The sequence below is a fragment of the Patagioenas fasciata genome, chromosome 4 (genome assembly GCF_037038585.1).
Source record: "Patagioenas fasciata isolate bPatFas1 chromosome 4, bPatFas1.hap1, whole genome shotgun sequence".
Classification (NCBI taxonomy): domain Eukaryota; kingdom Metazoa; phylum Chordata; class Aves; order Columbiformes; family Columbidae; genus Patagioenas; species Patagioenas fasciata.
In genome coordinates, this window is record NC_092523.1 from 31,612,178 (window position 1) to 31,630,599 (window position 18,422).

General features: G+C 34.9%; 1 protein-coding gene across 1 annotated transcript in view; it reads left to right on the forward strand.

The window, feature by feature from the left end:
• TUSC3 (tumor suppressor candidate 3) overlaps window positions 1–18,422 on the forward strand; it is a 131,652-nt gene that overhangs the window by 90,449 nt on the left and 22,781 nt on the right. The window contains exon 7 of the mRNA XM_065836760.2: window positions 17,163–17,226. Within this exon, the coding sequence (XP_065692832.1) occupies window positions 17,163–17,226 (64 nt within the window). The remainder of the gene's footprint in view (window positions 1–17,162; window positions 17,227–18,422) is intronic.

An 18,422-nucleotide genomic window follows, 5' to 3' on the forward strand; every position in this document is an offset into this window, starting at 1 on the left:
TAGTGTTACATTTTGGAGTACTTTATAAAGGCAGATGCTGCGTTCCCTATTACTTGAAGGAGTTTTAGGACATGGAAAAGATGCTTAGATTGAACTGGGAGAAACTTACCTGCTCCTAGCAGAAGTTGAGAGATAGTAACAGTCCTTTGCTGCCTGTTTTCCTCTTGATGTGTGATCAAATCCTCTTTCCTTCGTAATCTTTGAGAAGAGTGAGCACATAAATACATTACATACAGTAGCTTCTAGCCGTCACAGTTCCTTGTTGAGATAGACATTGCAGTAAAAGTCAGTGCTTTGTGTTTTAGTTGCCTTTTAGAAGAAGCGAGGAGTAGTTCCCTCATGAGGGAGAAAAATCTGTATATTCCTAAAAGGGGCAGAGCGAAGAACTCACCCCAGAGAAACTTCAAATGCTACTAATGGGATACTGGGCTGGATGTGGAGCATTACTGTGTGGATGTCATGAAGTGCCTCCTAGATATTTGTTCTTATTCAAGCACTTAGCCATATTTTGTTTCTCTAAATAATTCTCTCTCCATATTAGTTTAGAAGGATCTTTGGAGGGAGGCATTTCTAACCTCCAAAAATATGTATGGCAGTTTACCTGCTGGGTCTCTTGTCTGAGGTTATTTGCAGAACCCTTTCTTTTATATTGAAAACTTTTGTTTTTCTTCTGTCAGCCAGTTTAGTCTTCTGCAGCTAAATTAAATGTTCTGTAGAAATAAATGCATTAGATTGAAATTCTTTAATTCTTTACATCATAGTTTGTTCTATGCAATTATGTGGCTTATTGTATACTATATATCTTTCTAAATATTGATGTTCTGAAATTCTATCACCAATAAACCATCAGAATGAAATATTGGTTCTCTTGAAATCAATAGAAAAATGCTTATTGACTTCTTTTGAATCAGCATTTCACACACATTATTTTAGGTACAGAGAACAAACCTCTCTACTCTTCCACGAATATCATGGGACTGAAAATCTGCTTAGGTCAAAGTCACCGTGAGGTTTTATAACTAGAGCTTCATGCCATGTATAAACTAAAGAAATAGGTTTGTGGCAAAAACTATTTTTTTTTTTTTTTTTTTAAATAAAGATACTTTGAGAAATCACCTGTAGTGTTAAAAGAGTTGCCTAATTAGTCTATAAGAACTGAAAAAATCTTGCAAGTCCAGAAGGGTGAAAGGCAACAAAATTCACTATGAAGCAAACAGTTGGTCCTCTAACACAAGGAACAAGCCTTTGTACTAAAGTGGTGCGATGTGTAGAGAAACAGTCTTCAGATTACATGTTCATGTTGTTAAATTAAAGACAAACCTGCCAGTATTGATGAGTTTTGAAAACTGACAAAAGCACTGAGATTTCTTGGAATTGTTGACTGGAGTTTTGTAATTCATTTAGAGAAAACAAGAAAGACCACACTAGAACTTGCTTGTTTTAGCCAGTAATAAATTAGTGAATTAATTAAATTCAGAGAAATACAGCAGATTGAGGCAGCGTTTTGCCTTTGAGACCCTGATTCTGGCTCAGCTAGTGAAAATTTTGCTCCAGAACACATCTAAAATACAAACTTGGAGGTTTTGCTTAGTTTCAGTGGGCCGCAAGTACTCTGAAAGTATTAAGAAAATACTATATGTGTTGTAAAAGTCTTAAATTTTAGTCTAATTTCACATGCTGTTTTGAAATTCACTTGTGACAGAAGTATCAGTAAAAATATTTGTAAAGTGCTATGTATTTTACATACATTGTCCAAGTTTATGTACAATGGGATTAAACTTCAGGAAGTCAGTGAGTAAGCAGACAATTCTTTACTGTCACATATGTGAAGGCTGTGTTTTTCATCCTTACTTTATGCTAACTTTGTAAGCCCAGACATCATGCTCTTTCCTGCCACTTTCCTAGAGAACCATGTCTTGGGCTCACCGTATATGCAATAGGGTGTTCCCATGCTAGAAGTTTTTATTTGTTATGAATTTTCAGTTAACTGTTACAGATGCCACAAGAGAGTACAAGTGTTTTTGGCTTGGAACAAATGTTTGGGCAAAAATACACTTCTAACAGAAATAAACTACAGCAGTTCAACAGTAATGTCAATGTTTTAAAAGTCTAGAAGTTTGGATCTTTCCAGATTCCAAGAAAAGAGGAAAATAATATTTAATGACCTCAAAGTTGTTGAAGTTCCTTTATGTTCTCAAAGCATTCAGTTGTCTGGTACTGTGATGCAATTAAATATCTGAATGCTAAATTTGTAACTACTCAAGCCACCTAAAAAAAAAAAAAAAAAGACACAATGGTTCATAACTAGAACATTTTAAAAATCTGCTTGAACACAAATCTGACAGTGCTTCCAGATCTTTGATCAGTTTATCAGGCTGCTCTTGTTCATTAATTTTAATTTGAACAATTTTTAACGTTAATTGTCTAGACAACATATGGCCCTTAACTTGTTCAGTTTTTCCTCTCCATCTTCTATCTTCAAATCTCACTCCTTTTTTTGCCTTGGTGATTATTTTTGTCTTAGGATGTAAAATTTTTCTTCCTTGTGCATGAAAACTATTGACCTATTCTTGCACTTTGTCATACGATGAAACAACCCATGCACTAAATGCATGCTTAAAGTTGCTGAGAAAATTGTTGTCTCTTAAAGCCTCCCAGGCTTCCCTTTTCAACCTGTTTCAGCATTTCATGTAATAGTACTAGCTTTATTTTACACCTGTGTAGGCAGCAGATCACTCTGATGTTTTTGTATCTGCAACTTTCATTGGAAACTTGGTAGCAGACTATTCAGTGTGATGAATGGTCCAATATAGTGTATAGAAATCCCACGTAGAGTGTTGCTAAGTGTCACCAAATAAAATGTCTCTAGTTAGGTACAAAGAATGCTTTAATTCTGGTGTAATGGTTTTTGGGGTTCTTTTATAGTTCTGAGGCTTGCTATAGCATCTTTGGTCTCCTCAAGTTTTTTTATTCTTACTGCTCAATTATTATTTCTGCTTTTATTGTTTCATAAATTCATTTCAGAACCACCTTCAACATAAAGCACTAAATATACAAGGCACCAAAAGAATATTCCATGATTTGTAAATTCTTTTCACTTCCTGTTGGTCTTGGGAGGTGTGTCAGTTTTCTCCAGATACCTAAGCTGCACAGACTGAAAGCATCTTTTCACTTCCGTTCAGCCTGAGGACATCCATAGAAAGACTTTTCAGATCTGGAACTTTTCTTACTTTGATTGGAAGAACAGTTTTGTACGTGCTCTCCTTTATATTTCATTTATGTTTATATTTCACTGTGATATTCTTTCATCTGCATAGTCATCATGTAGTGTTGTGATTCTTCTTTGGTTTCTTCCATTATTATTTCCATTCTAATGCCTGTTTCTCTCTCTCTTTCACTCTCCCCACCCTGCCCCCACCCCTTATTGCCCCACAAGTGGTGATTTGCAGTTTAAGCCATGAGAGCCTTCAAAATCTTAAATATCTCACTAGATTTAGTCACTTCATTTCTGTCTGCTTCATGGTATATCAGTTTTTCAGATATTCTTGTGAGCAGTTTAACTTCTGGGGTCTTTCTGTTTTCTTTATTTAGCCTTGTCCTGTCTTATTTCATTCATAGTGACCTTCTCAGACAAGGTGTTGAACTTTTGCTTTTACTTTTCTTCTTAGTGTGTTCTTATCTACCTCTTTCAGGCATCATAGTGCTTTCCCATGGAACTTATGAATGCTACTGGATAAAATTTGTTGTTGACATCAGTATTGTCCCTTTTTCTGGGTAAATTAATACTCATTTTAAAAAGTGAACCATCTAAGGTTTTTATTTTTCAACAATTTTTCCCAGATGAATAGTACTCATTTGCAAACTACCTTCATTTCTGCAAAGCCATTATCTACTAAAGAAATGTTATTTCTTCTCTGTTACATACTGCAGATAAAAGAGAATCATTCATCATGAGGTATTGTATCTGCTCTTTTAAATATCTACTAGGTATTTCAGTCTACTTTGTTAATGAAATTCATTAAATGACATTTGCCTTTGAGCTAAAAGCTTATTTGTCCACAGTGTCCTGTTTATTTGGGGGTTTTTGGTTGGTTGGTTTTATTTCAGAACACTGAATATGTCAAGAAAGTACAACTTTGTTATTTTATTAATTTAGACAGAATAATGGAGCATTGAACAACTCTGACTTCTGATATTTGAAGAGTATGAATAAGTTTATTCTCTCTGAGCTGAAAACTCTGCAATTTCACAATTCAATAGTTGTAATATTGTTTTAACTTCCTTGCATGCTGTAGTACAGGTGTCAAAGTCTCACATGAACAAGCACTTATTTTGTCTTAAGATAATTTTTCATTTGACTTCAAGTAGTTCCTAGGTTTCTTTGTCCCATGGACAAGAGCATTCAGTGTTCTATTGATTTTTCCTATGCCAGATATTAATTTTTATCACTTCTTTAGTAAAGCTGGTATTTTAATTATTTCTATATAAGCTTGAATGTAATGATCATTCTGAATGTCTCTAAGACTTGTGTTGTGTTAGGCAGTCCTGGAAATTTTTGGTTCTTGACTATTTGGGTGGGTTTTTCTGAGACAGCTGACAGAAGGAACTTGAAATGCAACTTATCTTGCTGACAGCAGCATTTGATTTGTATTCATTGCAGGCTGGAATACTTGCTAAGGATAGCTCAGCAAATAGGTTTGAGGTTTTGTGTCATAACATAAAATTTTTAGCTACTGGCTTTTATGGTGTATTAAATTAATGCCTGCCATCCTAAACAGAACTTCATAAAATACATCATCACAAATTTGATAGTTGCTGAAGTACAGGATGTTTAATGGCATAGTGCATCCATTGAAAAAAATGTTCTCACTCCCATATTCTAATAATTAGGAAGCATCTGCCAGTGCATTAAACATTGAATTTAAATAAGTGAATCCAACAGCAGCCTTCATAAATCATGGATTCCAAGCATTTGTTATTGAGAAATAAATTCCCATTTGTCAAGTGTGTCTACTTTCAAATTTTATATTCTAAACATGGAGTGATTCCTTTGTTCTCAATTTGTCCTGGTAAAGGCTTTGTTTTGCTCGATTTCTGTGTCATGTCAGCAGTACCTCTTCCAATGTGCCAACTACAACTAATATACCATGCAAAAAATTGTTTTGGGCAACAGAGAACAATTTTTTTTTTAACAACTCAGCTCCACAATTCTGAAAAATATAGGCTTATTCTAGAATATTGATATGAAGATTAAAAACAGTACAGCGAAACTTGGATTTGAATTGATTTTGACCCTTTTTTCTATGCATTCAGTTCTGATTTGAGTTTTTTGTTGAGTCATGTAAGTCCTGTCCTTTTGTTTAGTCCCCTTCTCCAAAAGACTGCTTCTTTGTAATCCTAAGTGCCAATTAGCAGAAACAAAGACCAAATGACAGAGATTGTACTGGGAAGAAGATAAATAGCATATACCTCTCTTCCATTGAAAAAAAATGAGTGTAGATTTGAGTTTTCCATCATAATGGAAGTTAATAAGTTAGCTTGTAGAGGAATGACAAGGAAAGAGAGATTAAATACAGAAAAAGGTTTTGGAAAAAGAAGCATTGAGGGAGGAGTGTAAATAACTTTCCCTCAAGTAATGCATGCCAGCCTGAATTCTGTTTTCGTAAAAATTTGATGAGATGTTCTCTTTATCCCAAGAGTAATGTTAATATGTGATGCTGTGCAGTGGTATGATGTGGTGAATTTAAAATGTCAGTATTTCAAGCTTTAGATCATTGAAATGATATCTTCTTATAACAATGACAGATGATGTTACACCTAAATTTGAACAGAATAATAAAACTCTTGCTGTAGTGAAAATATACTTCCTCTTTTTATTAACTTAAATTTCGATACTTTATGTGCTTGCATATTTTAGTACATAAAATTTTTTTTCATAAAGAATATTCGTTTTTAAGGTTTTAGTCTGGTTAACTGTCACATAGTGACAAAAACCCAGAGGATATAAAATCCTAGGACATGCATGTATATATGTGACTGTATGTGCTATATGACACATAGTAAAAAATGGGTTATAAAACTGTGATAAAACTTCAGAGTTTTTGAAACAGTTTTATTTTTCACGCAGGTATCATTTTCTTTTTCTTAGCAAACTGCCCTGCCCCCCCGCCATGAGAAATATGACTAGCTGAAAGCATTACTACATTACTACAAATATTACTTCTTGTCCTTTAATGGCAGCTCGTAGCCTCATTTTCTTGTGTTTTGTCAATTAGCTGTCAATCTTCCTTTCAAGAATAATGCGCTTTTTTACTAAAAAGTGTAATTTTAAAGGGGCCCAGAATACCACAGTTATACTTAATAAACTTCTAAATTCATTAATCTCTTAGTTTATACAGTGTTCACTAAGATACCTCTTTCTAAAGTTAAGGTTTATATGTTCATATATAGTCTGTGCTTCAGATGGTACTAAAAAATACTTCGGCAAGAAAGACTACCATGGTTTTTCCTCTCTGGCATCTAACTACTCAATCATATAGACTAATTTTTCAGGCTCAATTTTGCATGCATGATCATGCCTGCTTAGTATGTGTCACCTTCCTAATTAATTAGTATTTAAAAAGCAGCATTCCAAATACACAAGTATTTCCACTATACTTGACAAGTTTCCCTGCTATTGCAAATCCAAAACATGACTTAACCTACTATGGAACTTGTAGCTTGCAGTCACATGCAAAACCTGTAGTTGCAATAACTTAATCTCTAAACTCTGTGTGGCTGAATTAGGGGCAGCATCCAATTTGCTCAGAGTAGGTAACTACATCAAACACAGGATTATTTTCACATTCTTCTATTTCTGGTATTTGGATTGTGGCTTTGGGCCTTTCCTTCTGCTACAAAGTAAACTTTTTTGTTTGTGTTTCTCACAGCTGTTTGAATTCAGCAAAGTCTATTTTGGAGTTAGTGTCACAGTAAAGTATCTCTTTCTTCACTTCTTCTTCTAGCACTGGCATTCAGGTCAAACTGTCTTTTTTGGCCTCACAGCTTGGAGTGACCAACAATGGAACCTGAGGGAATGGCAGGAAGATGTGCCAGGAGAAGTTTAGGTTGGACATTAGGAAAAGGTTCTTCACCCAGAGGCTGGTGGAGCACTGGAACAGGCTCCCCAGGGAGGTGTCACGGCCCCAAGCCTGACAGTGTTCAAGAAGAGACTGGACAATGCCCTCAGACACATGGTGTGAACTGTGGAGTTGTCCTATGCAGGGACAGGAGTTGGACTTGGTGATCCTTGTGGGTCCTTTTGAACTCAGGACATTCTGTGATTCTATGATCTCTATAAGGAAAACTTCCTTTGAGTCTCCTATACGGTAGCTGTCTTTCCTGTGTTACGCCATGACCAGTATTTGTCAGCCCACTAGTGGTGTGCAGATCATCACACTATTTTGGACAAAAGGATTCAGGAGATGGGGTGGGGAAGAATTCTCACCCTACAGCTGGACGTGGAGAAAAGTTATTTAACCATATGATTGTTTGGATTTGTGTCATCACTGCTGCCTAATCTCTGTTCAAAAGTAATTGTAGGCACATGGCAGCATTTAGATGAATATTTTAGTTTTGCCTATTAGTATTATTTTTTCTTTAAAGGGGGGAAAAAGCTAAATGATCAATGACATATATCCCATATTGTACTTAATGTTAGAATGAGGGCAACAAGTGCAGGGGTTAGAGTTAGGGGTTAGAATTAGGAAATAATTATGTGTTTGTGTATTTAGGGAAATGATGTTCATGAAAAACTTCTCAAAATCTCTTCTGTTTTCTAATTAGAAGAAGTATCACAGTTTGGATTCCGTGTGTTAGGCAAGCAGTCCATACTGTAAAACCGGTATCAACAGCTGAACTTCAATTGCAGCTTTTCTTTCATTAAAATCACAGATTTGATTGTCTGGCTGTGATGAAATGTGTAGGAATGTCAGTTTTCTCAGATTTTTTTTGCCCTCTTAAGTTGATTTAGAAGTTGTTGCATTGTTAATAAAAGCATCACAGTTGCAAAAATTTCCTTTCCTTAGGCAAAAAAGCCAAGCAGTGTCATGTAAACTTCCTGAAACTACCAGAATACTGTTTCAGAGATCTTGGAAATCATACCTTAATGTCTGTTCAAGTCTCTCCCATGGGTGCTGTGTGTCATAATGCCCATTAAGAGGGAAGACATTTGTTGCATGCCAGTCTATTGGGTAATTTAGAGATTAAGTACTCTAAGGGCAGCGATGTTTTTATTCCTAATGAGAGGTTAAGATTTGTGGTTTTTTGGTTTTTTTTTTTTTTCTGAAGCCCACAAAGTAATGATTCATTGAAGGATTGCTGTATCCTCTGTCTTATTATTTAGTAATTAATAAACGTGGGGTGAGTCCTCGGAATAAATGCTTATTCAGTCAGTTGTATCAATACCTCTGTATAGCTGAGCAGAGTGTTCACGGTTTCTGGATTTTTGAGATCACTTCTACTAACTAATTCCCTTGATAGCACTTCTAGACATCCTAAATCATAGAATGTCCTGATTTGGAAGGGGCCCTTAAGGATCATCGAGTCCAACTCCTGTTCCTGCATAGGACAACCCCAAAATAATGCAGTAGAGCTATAAAAACCATCTGGAGAAAACCAAAGCAGCAGCATAAACTAGGATTTGTGTAATACAGGGTGTTTCAAAAGATGGACCCAGCATTTTACAACTACACGAAACTTTACAAACAGTTTAATGAGTTATCAAGTTTTAGTAACCTTTTTATAAATGTTCTGTGTTCCCTCCACCTGCTGTACGGACTACAAGAGTTTCATTCATGGGTGATTCATGCGGAGATAATAGTAATTTCAAACTGGGTCCATCTTTTCGAACACCCTGTATTTTAAATTATACCAACTCCCCTTTCCAGCCAGCTGGTCTGCAAAAGTAGGCAGCAATTTCTCCACTTCTCCTCTAAGGCTGGGGACCCAGCTCGTGTTCTGTGCTCGGTGCCAGCTGGACTTTGTGGCAGGCAGCCAGCACAGCCCGCTGCAGTCAGCCAGGCCTCTGGAAACTGCCTGCTGGCTCGTGACTCTGTTTTGGTTTGGGGCAATGGTGAACACAGCAGTGAGCTCAGGGAAGATGTAGCTCGTATTCATTGAATTAATATATGAGTGAATTAAGGAGTTTGAATGAGATTACCATATCTGTATTATATAAATAAAAAAAATCAACATCAGATTTCTTAAATAGGGTAAAATTTATCCATAGCTATTAAAATTTGCCCTCAGAAGTGGCTGATATTTATGTTCATGTTCAATAAGTGGGAGTCTGAACACCTGCAGTATTACGCCATGGATACTGAGACAGGTGTAAAATACAGGTTTATTTGTGGGGTCTGATTCTGATTTTCTAGATTATCCTACTATTTTTTACAGTGAAATAGTTGAATTTAAGCTGAACAAAATCACTAAAAGTGTGTAGTCACCACGTTTAGTAATACTGTCTTCACCATTTTGGATGTACTGGTGTGTGCACCTTAGCCATTTTCTTAGTCTTATTTACCTGTAACTGAACTTGATTGGATTTCATGTAGAAACATTGCTTAGAGCATTTGTTTACTGGAAATATAATAAATGAAATTTTCACCAGAATGGCAATCTGTTGGCTTGTATTTGTATTGTAGCTGTTCATAGTGCTAATAACTGTCTAAAAGAGTCAGTTTCAAGTGGGTTAGTGCTAAACTAAAATGTTTCTGTTTCATTGTTAAATAAAACAGAGATCCCTGAAAGAACTACTGGCTCAAATACCTGGCTGCACATTTCTTACTATAGTTATGTAAGGTCTTCATTTTCCAGAAACACAAATCAATTAATTCAGGATTTCTGTTAACAGTAAGTTTATATTTATTTTTTGTTTAACACTACATTAAATTTGGAAGCAGTGAAAGAATACCTACAATAAAATAAATTTGCCTATTAAACGCTTGCACATTATCTTAACTGTTGGAAATTTATATGTGATTAGAATAGTCAAGGGTTTCTGAGCTGTTTAGTAAATTAACTGCAGTCAAGACATTTTTTATTTCTTTAGCTTTTGAGATGTTACTTCCTATATTGCTATATATGAAGCATACATAATTATAAATTCATCAGTGTCAGTGTTGTGTAAGTTATTTAAAATAAACTCATATCCACACTACATCCCCAGTCTAAAAAAAGGTTTAAAATTATTTTTGCAAATTGTGTCCATATGCTAACAGATGTTCTAAGTTGGCAACCATTCTCATGCATGTGAACAACTTAGGTCCAAACCAGCATCATCTCATGTTTTTCACATCAGTGGTCATGATAAGGGCTTCTGAGGGCTGGCTGCTGCAGGGAAAATAGGCTACTGTACATGTGCTATCCCCAGCAGATAACAGTATCTTCTATGATGGAAAGAAAACAGGGAATTACATTATGTTTCTATTTTCAGATTTTCACAGACCTGCCCAGGCTAATAACATCATATGAAGTCTGCTATTGGGTTCTTAAGCAGGTTAAAACTCTGATCTGCTCGTATGAACTGAATAGATTCTACTGTGTAGTAATCAAATCAGCATGTTTGGGGAGGATTGCCTCAAGTGAAGCTATGTGAAGCTATGCTATTCTTTAGAAAACATAATATTTAAACAAGTCTGAGAGTGTCAAGGGCCTGAAAGATAGTGTTTTTTTGAGCTGCATAAAATTTTATCCTAATCTTGCTGGACAAGAAGTGTTACATAGTTAACATGGAAAAAGTACTTGTCTGGAGAAATATCAATATGACCATGAAAGCACACAATAACACATTACATGAATATACCTCTGTGTTTGGTCTCGAAGCGCTTGCTTTACTGAAAGAAGTATTTGTTCTCCATAACATATTTAACGCTTTTCTGTATTCACACTTACAATGCTAAGGTGTGTAAATGGTATTGTGAGAAAATGTTTTAGAACTTTTGTTCCTTAAACACTGATGAAAATCATTCTAGTCCTGGAAACTAATTTGAAAACATATAAAACACTGATGTGATGAAAAATGTTGTGAGATTCTCTCTTTATCCCCTCTAAGTTAAGAGAAAAGAACAAATTCTTATAGCTAATAAATGTTCTTGGCAAAATTGATGGACTTTAAGTGAAATAGACCATTCTGAAGGCTGAATTGTAATAAAGTAATCCATAGCCTTCTGTAATGTTCCTCTCTCTGATGAATTTGATCTTGAATGTTTATGCAGTGAAGGAAGAGAAATTTATAGTGTTTATCCTATTTGTGTGGAATTTGTAACTCTGTCTTTGAGGGCAGTTAACTAGTGTGTTACTTCACCCCTTTCCACATATATTAGCTTTAATTTCTCCTATTGTCTCCTCCAAGGGTTAGTCTGCATCTGAAGGTTTCTTCAACATAAAATCCAAATTCAGCTTATCGTTAAAAAGGGTAATTATTATAAAAATTGTCTGCTTTTGATTGGTTTCTAATAGACTTTATTAGATGAGTGTCATGTAAACACAGGACAAGTTATTTCTTAGCTACCCAGCTACTTCATGAAGTAGCTTTATGGTATGCTATTACCAAATGCAACAGTTTAACCCAGTCCCTCTGCCCCAGCATCCATCATTCACATAGTCATAAAAAATAAACATCATGATGTTTATTTTAGAGAATAGTATTGGAGCAACCGAAATAATCTTTCAGTTTTGATCTGGGGTGCTCCACAAGTTAATTGTATTGCCTTAAGAATTATCATATAACTCACAGAGACCTTATTTCCATTTACTTCATTTCTGTTTTATTTACATTACATTAACTGAAAGGAAGCAAAAAGCACAGATTACACTTAACTCAAGTACTTTACTGAACCATGACAGCTATCACTCTTGAAGGGAAATCGCAAGCATATGCTGTATTTAGGGAAATTTAAAAACATATTACATTGTTGTTATCCTTAACTATCCTAGTGAGGGATTATATGTATGTGCCATCTGCAGCTCAATAACACTAAATATTTAACAAGATTATGAATAGTAGATAAATATTTAACACAGCCTTGTAGAAATTTGCATGCATTGAACAATTGTTTGTCACTGCTAAAGAAAATGGCCTGAATTTGGGACATGATTATTTCAGTTAGGAATTCAAATTGCTTCTGTGGAATCAGATCTGAGAAAGGAGAATGTTAAAGTTGGAAAAGGACCAGTCATTCAAAGTGTCAGTCACTCATGCTTTGGTTCCCCCTATTAGTCCTACCAGCATAGCATTTGCTGTTGCATCCATTGTGTGGCTGCTCAGCTCTTCTGCTCAAAACACGGTTGCATCTCTCTGATGAACTTTAGCTTTGCGTCTCATATGGCACACCCTCTTGATGCCTCTGAAATGAAAGGGAAGTACCGATTTATGCATAAATGTATTTAAAGCATTTGCCTAGATCATTTGCAACCAGACTTCACAGAGCTTCCAGATATTAAATGGTTTCAGTGTCAAAATGTAGGAAAGATAGCAAAACCAGAAATCTTACTCCTCAATCCCTTAATAGTTTGTAACCTCAAATAAAATTTCATTAGAATATGTGCCTTGCATGTGTGTCATTCAGTGATCTTATGGAGGGAAAGAAGTCTGAAAATAAAGAAACCTCACATGTGACCAAGTCCTTTATTTCGTTTACATGGATATAATTTCAAGAACTTGACTCAAATAAAATCTACTGTGGAACCAAAAAAAAGTATAGAGAAAACTGGTTGTGAACTGTTGAAAACCAAATTTGTCAAAATTCCTTAAAAACATACTATCTTTAAATGTATTCTGTTTAAGTAAGCATGAGCCAGAGATGGCTATGAATTTCAAAATTTGATGAGTCATTGACCACTGCAGCATACAAAACTGGTGTGTGTGGGTACATTTGCATAAATATCCATACAAATATAATCTGTGCTTCAAGTAGCCTCACGGTATTGTCACATGCCTCTAGGGAAAAACACAAGGACAAATGTCTCACAGTTCTCACTATTCTCTCTTCAAGAAAAGCGGTTTGCCGTCATTTTTGCATTAAATACTGGTTTTCTGTCTTCTCAAACCTTCTCAGTGAGGGTGACAGAACACTGGAACAGGCTGCCTAGGGAGGTGGTGGCGTCTCCTACTTTGCAGGCGTCCAGAACCCGTCTGGACACCGTCCTGCGTAACATCATCTAGGTGTTCTTGCTCTGGCAGGGGGATTGGTCTAGATGATCTTTTGAGGTCCCTTCCAATCCCTAACATTCTGTGATTCTACTCTGATTATTTTCTGTTGTTTAGAACATGGGTCTGAAAATTCGTTGTGAAAAAAATGCACCCTGTAATTTCTTCATGAAGGGGTTATGATCCATTTTTCATTAGAAATGGGGTGAGGTACTGTTGTAAACTCAGGTGATTCACATTATGTAATCAAATGCAAATTATTTTGGTTATCTTTCATCACTGGAACAGTCTCTCACTACCATTGCTCTGACTCACCCACAGCTATGGAGATGCACCATGCTGCTATTTTGAGTATTTGGAGAACAATGTCTGGGGAAGCAATTTGAGGAGCCTATTGATCACAAACAGATTTGTTTGTAACTTTAAAGAATAATCTACCTAAGGACATTTGTGATAAAATAAAGAAATTAACAGTTAAAATGATTTTTTTTTTTTAAGTTTGTATGGAACAGTAAACATCTGCCTTATTTAACAACTGGCTTTCAACTAGCACACTGCCTCTCTAAGTTAAACTGAAATTTCTTGCCTTCTCACATAAAGATGAGATTTGTTTTTTTCATTTAAGGTGGCTACTCACTTTGCTTTTATTAATTTCTACCCCCTCTCCAAAGACAGAGCAGTATTTAACAGTTGTCTCTTACTAGTTTTTTAGTATACACATAATGTTTCCAGAACTTAATTAAAGAACTTCCACTTCCTTGCAAGCAAGGCTATGCCTTTAGCAACTCACATTTAAAGAAATATAGTTACAACATGAATCCCTATGAGACATTTAGACAGAAATTCATCAGCTAGTTTTTGAGTTACAGTCTCCGATTCAGGTCTTCTAGGCAGGTTTTGTTTGTTTCAGGTTTTGGTTGGTTTGGTTTGGGTTGGTTCAAGTTTCAGCATTTGCAAATAAACTGTGTCCATTTTTTTTTATACTGAGTATCAGGTGGTAGCTAGGACTTCTGTCTTTCACTTAATTAATAGCAATAATGAGAATATCTTTGTTTTCATGATTTGGTCTTATTAAGTCTTTCTTCTGAGAGACTGGTCTTGTGATTCATTTTGTACCTTGAAAGTTTCTCAAACAGCTCCTAGAAAAGCCTCAAATGAGAAAATATATTTTGCATCATGCAATAAAACTAACTACTTTGGGAATTTAAGGAACAGGTAGACAAAGATTTCTGACTGAGAATGTCTTTCCAATAGCCATACCCTTGTGATATCATTGTGATACCAGCCCTGCTAGCAGATTAGATCAAATCACCGTACAGCTGCTGGAATGTGTAAAAACTTGCCTTCTCAGGTGGACTTAAGTTTTTTTAAATCAGAATATTATTTAAAAATGTGAACAATCTAATCAGTTTTTATAGCTTTTAGTCTTTGTGGTGTTTCAACTTTGCATTTTAAGCAGACTACATGTACAGCATTGCAAAGTGAGTTTGCCTGTTGTGAACTCTAATCATCCTCAGATTGAGAGAGAATTTTTCAGTCAGTTTTTCAAGTGTGAATAACTAATGAAAAATCATGCTTGAAATTTTCAGTTGAGAGCACATTTGCTGGCATTTTTAATAACATCATTAATGTATGACTGTCTCGTTTCAATAAAAAAATTATTTGTAATTATTTGATATTTTCAAGTTAAACCAGAAGTCACACAAATTTTAGTGATATTTTTTAAAAAAGTTACTGTGCTGGATGATGATGACTAGCACCTAAAATGTGAATCCTCCCCAGTGTGGAACAGATTTCTGTCATCAGAAGTGGTAACATAAGATTTCCTTTTTTTGGAGGTGAGACTCTTCCTCCCAATTAGGATGAAAGCTACACAATTAATTGTCAGTAAACTATTTTGAGGAAAGGAATGATTTCTTTACATAGTCTATGAATTTGTATGTGTTTGTGTACATACTTTGGATTCTGTTCCTTCAATAGTTTTATGGGGAATTAAATTGTTACCATAAAGAGAAATGTAATTTACTTTAATAAAGTAGAAAGCACATCAGTAAAAATATATATTTCGTGTAAACATTTTACAAATACAGAAGGCATTTGTAGTCTTAGGAGTCATGTGACAACCAGTTTTATTAATCACTTATAATAATGTTGTCTCAATGTTGAATGTATTTGTTTAGTTCCCAATGTGCATTTTTATACAATGCTTGTAGAAAAAGGGTAGTAGGCATTATGTTTAAATGCCCAGTTTTTATTTCAGTTCTCATTGTATTGTGTGAAGAAATACAGTATGTATTATAATCGTAAGCTGGTGTTATGATTGTAAGAAGAAATATATGTTTACGATTTGTTAGGCACACTTGAATCCAGATTCTGCAAGTGTATATGTATGCCTATGTGTATATATATTGCTTTAGCTGCATGAGAAATAATGACAGAGGGTCAATATTTGCAGTTTGTGGTCATAACTGAGTTAGAGTACACAATCTTTCAAGGATTTGAGCTTCATAATTATTTTTGTTAACATGTAATATTCCTATTTCCTTCCTTTGTTTCATATGTATATGTGTGTGTGTGTGTACATATATATATATATATATGCATATAGCCTTAGTGAGATTTTTAGCGGGCCCTACAAAAAATCAAGAAATACAGGTTGGCTCATCATCATGTCATACTGCAATGAGACATTCTTATGAGATCAATGATTTTTATCATGTTAAATAAAAATATGTCTTCTTTGAGAGATGGAATATTTAGATACATGAAGTTCTTGCCTGCTTTAACTTTGATTTGGTTGTTTGAGCACAATATAATTGAATTTTGAAAACAATAGATAATCATCTACTGGGTAAAAACTTCTGTAATATCTTACAAACAGAATTTAACCAGTGTGGATAAAGGTACTCTTTTATGTGCTGAAGTATCAGGGTATTTCAAATCTGAATCTTGACGAGGCTGGTATTCAGGCAGAATTATTCAGAGTAAAATGTGAGTTTTAAACATATCAGTTTAAAAAAGTAAACAAAACCCTGAATCTATAAGGAAAAAAGTTTCCTTTTTCTTTACATTAACAGGAGTGAGCATTTTTCTTTGTATTTAATTGGGGTGAAAATTGTATATATGCCTGAAAAGGATATATGAAAATAGTACTTTGAGAACATGGATATATTTAATTTCACACAGGATAGTATGACAAGATATACTCAATGTTTGTAATGGATGTAGTAGAGGAAGAGAGAGAATCTCCCTCATTTTGTGCATGCTTGCAGCCCTTCAAATTGTTGCTTCCTTTTTTGCTCTCATATCTAGTTAACAATGAACTCTAACAACAACTGAATAATATGCTATATGTTCTTAATAATAAATGTACAAAATGAGCCCATTAAGAATAATTATTTGAGGGGAAAAAAGTAGACTATATTAGGTTTGCATTTAGTATTAACATCCGTGATTGCTTTTGCTACACTTCCGTATAAACAAGGCATTTTATGAATTAGGATTTTTTATGGACACATTTGCACCTTTCCGGAGAAACACAGGTTAGACTTTGTTTGAGGAAACTTCACTCAATCTGAGTAAGGCTAAAGTAGAATGATCTTTTTAAGGCAAGGTTCAGTTTTCACTTCTGTAAAGACTGCTGAGGCATGTCATTGATTTCATCACCTCCCTCTCCTGAGCAAATAAATGCATGTTCTTTATTCCACACTAGAAGCAGTGTGAAAAAGAGTCCAGCATAGTGCACTTGTGTATGAAACATTACATTTACTGTCTGTTTCTGCTTTGCCTAAATACACTATTTTTAACACTCCTTTTCACTATACATATATAAGCTGTGCTGTTAACTTGTAGCTGTTGCTGTCTGTATTTTACTGCAAAACAGGTTTCATTTTGATTCTTACATATCCAATTGTGCCATTTTCAATGGATTTCTTTGTTTTAAAGCGGATTGATTTTCATTTTTATTTTACAGAGTTACATACATGGAAGCAGTCAGGCTCAGTTTGTTGCAGAATCACATATTATTCTTCTGCTGAGTATCCTTCAAAATGGTGATGAATAGGAAAAAAAAAGTTGACGCACAATATGCTGTTAAGTAAAATTGCTCTGACGGTGAATGTCATTGAACTTCTGAGGAGGTATTGTATTTTGGCTTAATATGTGTTTAAATAGATAGTCAATGTCATTGCTGTTTACTGCCAACTGAAGCTGGCATTGCTTTTCACTTATGTGTACCTTATTATTTCCTTTGTTACTCTTATGCTTGTTTGCTAATCACAATGTTTTTCCTTTCAGTGTTTTCAGTAGCAGCAATTACTTTTATTCTCTATTTCACTCTTTATAGTAAAAGTTAAAAATTTTATATTAAAAAATATTTTATTTATTTTAACTGATAAGGAAAGCGTACTGCAAGTTACTAATTATGCATGAAGAAAATTTGTCCTGCAGTAGTCTTTGGTTTGGGTTTTTTCCCACCTAATCTGAACAGTTTACTACAATTTCTTGAAACAAATAACCCAATCCCGTTTGTTCTGACATCATCTCCTCACAGAAATACTCAGACCTACTTTTACTCTTCCATTCTTAATGAATCAGAGCAAGTCTTTTGTTTGGGTTTCTGGTTGGTTGTTTTTTTGTTTGTTTGTTTTGTTTTGTTTGTTTTGGGTTTTTTTTGAATATGTCTTAAAAATCTGTAAGAAAAACTCATATACTATCTCGTTTCTCTAAACCCTGCTTCTAATCACCTTTGTTCATTGAGTGAAAACTCCATTCACCATTAACCACTATTAAAATACAGTGGTTCCATCATAAATACCTTCCTCTAAGGAGAGCAAGAGGAAGGAAATGACATTTCCCAATTTGAAGTAATAACCAGACCTTAGAGTCTGATGATCATAGCTACTGTCTTGTTCTCTCCCTGAAGTTATGTTGGCTTCGATCCTGTGCTTCCTCTGGCTTCCTTGTCTGCCTTCATCTTTAGCATTTAGTATCCAAAGAGAACGCCATAATTACATCTTTTTGCTTCATGACATTAATTTACCTGGCATGAATTTTGCTTCCTATGAAACCTCATTTGCTCTGTAAATAGCCATTACAAATTTAATTTCAAAGTTGTCATATTTTGCAGAGTAAATGCAATATTCACAATGGAACTGGAATTTTGTGTCCTGTTCTGGGTCCCCCAGCACAGGAAAGATGCAGATTTACTTGAGCAAGTCCAGCAAAGGGCCAC